At 45.2% G+C, this 6,000-nt stretch overlaps 1 protein-coding gene across 1 annotated transcript in view; it reads right to left on the reverse strand.

Moving 5' to 3' along the window:
- The window catches only part of LOC126548371 (neurotrypsin-like), a gene marked incomplete at its 5' end in the record, with an annotated part of 58,469 nt that overhangs the window by 32,481 nt on the left and 19,988 nt on the right, over positions 1-6,000 (reverse strand). The window contains 4 exons of the mRNA XM_055063514.2: positions 179-292; positions 755-963; positions 2,543-2,690; positions 2,779-2,889. Coding sequence (XP_054919489.1) covers positions 179-292; positions 755-963; positions 2,543-2,690; positions 2,779-2,889 — 582 coding nt within the window. The remainder of the gene's footprint in view (positions 1-178; positions 293-754; positions 964-2,542; positions 2,691-2,778; positions 2,890-6,000) is intronic.

Below are 6,000 nucleotides of genomic sequence, written 5' to 3' on the forward strand. Positions count from 1 at the left end.
GACCTTATAGCGCACAGCGATGACCGTGTGCCGCTCAGAGAAGACATCATCCAGGCGCAGTATCCCGGGACGCGCTTTTGCGGATAAGGTTTGAAGCATGTATAGGTAACAACCCCCCTTCTTATAGTTTCATTTATAGTTTCATGCAGATCTGCGTGTCTCATCTGAAACTTGTTACCTGAGTTGAAGTTGCGAAGCATGATCCTGTTGTTCCTGTTCGCGTGATATTGGAACAGCGCTGATGCCTGGTCCATCCGGGGCTGGTACTTTGGCATTCCGCAGATGTCTCTATCTGTGCGGGAAACAAATTACGCATGAAGACCAGATACAGCATTCACGCACGTATAAGCGGCGACGCATGATGCTCGAACCTACCGCTCCACTCGGTCTCACCGAATATGCCTCGACACTGTGGGGCTGCGGTTCGTTTGGGATGCAACGTATAGTCCTTCTTTACCGATAATCAGTGAACTAGACCCGTGTGAGCGCCGTCAAAATTTGCGACGTCACGGCCTGCTGGTGCGGCAACTTCGAGGCGGTATCGCCAGGCGTCTTCTGTCACGTTTGAGTGGCTGTTTTGCCATCGAAGATGAGTATAGCAGTAATCCTTTTTAGGGTCTGTTTAACCATTGCGAACGCTAGCCGAAGCTGAACAGTTGCCTTCGGCATCAGATGCAGGGTTCCTCGACGCGCGCGCCTTCGATCGATATGCAGGGCGCGGAGGGTTTCGGAATTCGGTCGAAGGCCAACGTACACGAAGCGATGCTCGGCGCCGTCCGCTGGACGCGGTCTGCGCTGCACGCGATCGCCACGTCCTTGTCGTGGCCGCAGTCACTGTGTCCCCAAGGGTTGCTGCGACACTCTTCCAGAGACCTCTCCGTGCCGAAACAATGCACGTCGTCCAGCCAGATGGGACCCCTGCCCGGGCCGTAGGCAAGGCTGGGAAGCACGGTGGCGCTGGCTCTAGATCAGCGAAAGGAAAAGATGAGCAACTTTGTGCCAGCATTGGTAGCTTATTGCTGACATACACAGAGACTCGTCCCGAGTGGCACCTCTCTTTGTAGAATATCAGGCATGTACTTCGCCCGCTTCGACCACTACGAAGTGACCGTTCTGCTTTTGGCAGCAAATGTCCCATTGCGGAATGCATGAAGGCATCTTAAGAGGAAGCTTTAGCTCGGGCCCAACTCCGACGCGGCCTATTCAAATACATGTAAAACGCAAAAACGTTTTTATGAGATAACCCCTGGACCGATTTTGATGAAATTTGTTGCATTTGAAAGATAAAGTTACGTTCTAGTGACTGTTGCAAGCGGAATTTCGATTTAGGGCTTGAATTTTCTTAAAACAATTTTCAAATATTTGACCGTTTGAAAAAAATAGAAGCACGAAGTTTACAAATTCATAGCTCTGCATCAAAAACTGATATCGCGGTTCTGTAAACGGCATCCATTAGATCATTCAAAGCGGACAAATTCATTATGTCATTTTACATCTTACGTGAATTTGTTACGTTGGTTACAACGGTTTTGCGAAAGTTGTATTTCCCTATAATTAAATTTTTTTATATCCGTGTGTAACATATCAATTTTGTCCGCTTTAGATGTACTATTAGATGCAATTCACAGAATCGTATTATCATTTTTAGGGGTTGAGTTACAGAGTTGTAAACTTGATAGTTCCGTTTTTTGAAAATTTTCGATTTTTGCCAATTTTTAAATAAAAAATTGACGACCTAACTCAAAAAGTCGAAACCAACAGTCACTAGATTTTAAGTTTGTCTTTTAAATGCAACAAACCTCGTCAAATTTGGTGCAGTGGTTGCCGAGAAAAACGAATTCTCCTTTTACATGTATTTAGATAGGAGCACTCGAGCTAAAGCTTCCTCTTAAGAAAGAAGTTACGAGGGTGAGTTTAATTTGTTTGCTTGTCTTTAGCGCATCGTAAATTTATCTCCTAAGGCGTTCCAGCAACGATAAACCTATGCTTGCCTGGTGGGAAGAAGTTAAGAAGGATCAACGGGTGTTGATTGCAATGTACTTAGACTAAAGGAATCGCGCTATATGATTTAGCATCAACTAGGAGTGATGCGTAACTTTTGGTTGTTTTATCACAAAATTCCGGTTTGTCTAAAGTCGTCATAAGTTACAGCGAGGCTATTAATTATTCACAATGAACATGTGTAGTTCGCGGCACACCTGTATGACCTCAGGGCACGACGGATCTCCGGCTGAAAGTTTTGTAAGCGTTCGCTTGTGAGCCGGCCCATTTGTGAAAGGCCACAAAGTCAGAATGAAAACTATATTCCGTATGCGCTCCTATGATTTTTGAATGAGGCTTAAATGCACGAACGCTCGCGTACCGTGCATTGGCTGCACTTCGAAGAACCCCGGATGGTCAGTGTCATCTCGGGTCCCCGATACGGCCTGCCTCGTAATTATATTGTGGTTTTGGGCACGTATACGAGAACCCAATGATTTTTGTTCTCTTTCGGAATCGGTTCTGCTTGTAAAAGAGGTCGCAGGATGACGTCACGACATACTTGGCTATGCCCATCATGGCGCAGGCCACGCGAGCCTCCGCTGGCCCGAAGCCGTCGCCGCACACGGTGCCCCAGATGCCGTGTCTACTCAGCTCCAGCCGCCCCGAGAGTGGGTGGGGTCCTCCCATCAGCCGGACTGCCAGCTTACCTTGGGGGGAGGGGGGGGGAGAAGCATAAATTGAGCGCCACGGCGGGAGCTGCTTGTCTGCTGTAGTGCGCAAGCGACTATGGCTTACTTTCACACTCGAACTCCTCGTCCGCGCCGTCGGCGCAGTCTCGCTGCTCGTTGCAGACGAGGTAGTACGGGATGCAGGCTCCCGAACACTCCAACTCTGACTGCCCGCAAGCTGCAATGAGGTCCAAAGGTAGGCATGGCCGCTGCACTTTCACAGGCACTCTGGCAACTCTAAGAGCCTCGTGTACAGAATTTTGTATTTTTTTTTCCTCTGTGAATTACGAACAGAACGCAAGAGAGTATAGCTGGAGCACAAGTCTCTATTCCGTAGTTTCGACTCAGTCGCATGGAATGGTGCACAACACTTGCGTGCAACACTAGATTGATTAATATACTAATTGCCCTAATTGTATTATTATGTTTATCCAATATTTGTTTTAGTCGGTTAAGCTGCGTGATTGAGCCTAAGACCATTTTTTTTCTACATCTCTCGATCCACATTCACAAAACTTGTAACGCGAGGTATTTCATCATAGGCAGAAAGTTTTATTTGTCAACGGGGGGAGGAGGGGAGTGCTGGGTCCCGACCAGCTTTACGGACCATACTCCGTTATTTATATATATATATATATATATATATATATATATATATATATATATATATATATATATATATATATATATATATATACATATATATATATATATATATATATATATATATATATATATATATATATATATATATATATATATATATATATATATATATATATTTCTTTTTGATCCCCTATTGCGAACTGTGCTCTTGTACGTCTCCGTCTTTTGTCGTTTCCCTACTTTTCTTCCACCAATCCTCCAATCGCCTCTTACTAATCCCTATTGCGGACATGTTTACTTTTCCACTGCTCTCGCTGAACCCAAGGGCTTCAAGGAGGCCGGTGGTGCCTAAATAGACCGCTGGGTAGACGTCTTCACATTCTAATAAAAGATGCTCTGTCGTTTCCCTAGCTTTACCGCAGCAAGCACATGCTTCTTCTTCCTTCTTCCTATCTCGCTTTATAGGTGCGTGTTCTAAGGCATCCCGATCTCACTTCAAAAAGTAATGAGCTTCCATTTGAGTTATCATAAATGGTTCCTTTCCTGATTTCGTTGTTTTCCTCTTAGGTAGTTACTCATGGCAGGTTTCTTTTCCATTGCCGCCACCCATGAGATTATTTCAGCCTCTCTGACTTTCCGCTTGACCTTCTTTGTTGCTGTGTTGCCCGCCCTACAGGCCACATACTTGCTGGTAAGCTTCCTAGTCCTTTTCCTCTACTGTGAATCAATGTTTTTCCTGTACAGATATCTGAACACTCTCCCAGACCATTCACTTTCTTCCATATTCCTCAGCCGTTCTTCATACTTAATTTTACTGCGAGCTTCCCTCACTTCCATACTACTCCAGCCCATATCACCCTGCACAGCTTCATTTGTAGTCTTCCCGTGAGCGCTAAATGCGAGGCGTCCCACTGACCTTTGGTTCCCGTCGAGTCCTGATTGTACCCCTGATTTAAAGCAAACAATCGCATTTCCAAAAGTAAGTCCTGGAACCATTATACCTTTCCACATACCTCGGAGGACCTGGTACCTATTGTATCACTATAGCGCTCTGTGCTTCATTATGGCTGAATTTCTCTTCCCCTTTACTGTTATGGTTTTTTCCTGTCTTTCCATATATCTATTGCCTTCGTTTATCCATATACCAAGGTATTTATATTCTGTTACCCGAGGTATTTCCTGGCCCTGTATCTCCACTGTCTGTTCGCTGTTTTCATTGAATACCATTTTCATTGAATGATAGTGTCGGTCACGAACGCCACCTCGCGACGCTTATTCACAACTGAGGGCAGGCCCGTTCCGCTGGGAGCGCGAGCCATTCCTCAGGCATCTAGTAAGGAGGCAATGATAAAGCGCTCCTGAAAACAATGGGAAACACGTAGCGCTCCCCGCATACATTTCCCATTAAATATTACTGATGCGCAAGCTGCCGCGGCGACGGCAGCTTGCGACATGGGGGGTGACGTCACTGGCCTTTAGTATATAAAAGAACCAACCTAGTAACTGATTTCATTGTTGCTGGAGCGCCACTATGATTAGGCAACGCGTAGTTAGCACTCCACAGGAGCGGCGTGCATACGAGGAGCGGCAAAGGGAAAAAGAAACGCCAATACGACCAAGCGGTGGCGTGTTGTCAAAATTTACCATTACTACCATTACTCTATATGACCATTACTAGCATTACTCTAGTGTCAATAAAGCATTGCATACTCCCCTCAGCAGTTGTAGTGGTGGTTTTCAACAGCTTCGCTGTACATCCACTTTCGCAGGCCCAGGCCGTGATGGCGAGTCATATTTTTTTTTTAACTGTGAGTCCGAGTATAAGCGTTGTTGAGCGTCACTGCTATTGATTCTGGTTTCGAGTGAGTCTGGCTTGGCCTCATTTAGATTACTGAGTGAACTATACATATTTATGCGCTCTGCATGCAAGTGGTGATGTTTCCGTCCCTAGTAAATCTTGTAAATAATAAGAACAGTTTTCTTTTTTTTTCTCCAAGTGGTTGCTTAGGGGATATAGTGTTGGGCTGCTGAGCAGGAGGTCGCGGGATCGAATCCCGGCCACGGCGGCCGCATTTCGATGGAGGCTAAATGCGAAAACACCCGTGAACTTAGATTTAAGTGCACGTTAAAGAACCCCAGGTGGTCTAAATTTCCGGAGTCCTCCACTACGGCGTGCCTCATAATCAGATCGTGGTTTTGGCAGGTAAAACCCCATAATTTTATTTTTTAAGAAGTTTTTTTTTTCATGAGTTGTTAGCATTGCCTACTAGATAGAGAAGCAATACCGAGACACATATCATTCACGTGCATTTCACACGCCGTTGATGAAAGACTCTGCCGTAGGGGTCACTAAAGTCTGCAGGTTCCTTTCAGGCTCAACAAAGCACGCAAAGCGTTTTGAAACGAGGTGAACATACAGAAACATATTTATTCTCTAGGCATAGGCTATCCATACCATCAGGAATAATTGTTAGTTGGCTAGCTCCTCCTTAAAAAATATAATGAATGTTGTCCTGTGTACACAGGGTGTCCCAATTATCATGCACCGAGATTAAAATATATGCGAATACCACGTAGCTGAACAGAACCAAGGTAATGTTGTTTGCCGTCGCTTGGAGATACACACATCATTTTTTTCATTCCGTCTAATTACATAATTAGTCTTAATTCGGTGGCTCAATCA

The sequence above is a fragment of the Dermacentor andersoni genome, chromosome 1, assembly GCF_023375885.2.
Source record: "Dermacentor andersoni chromosome 1, qqDerAnde1_hic_scaffold, whole genome shotgun sequence".
Classification (NCBI taxonomy): domain Eukaryota; kingdom Metazoa; phylum Arthropoda; class Arachnida; order Ixodida; family Ixodidae; genus Dermacentor; species Dermacentor andersoni.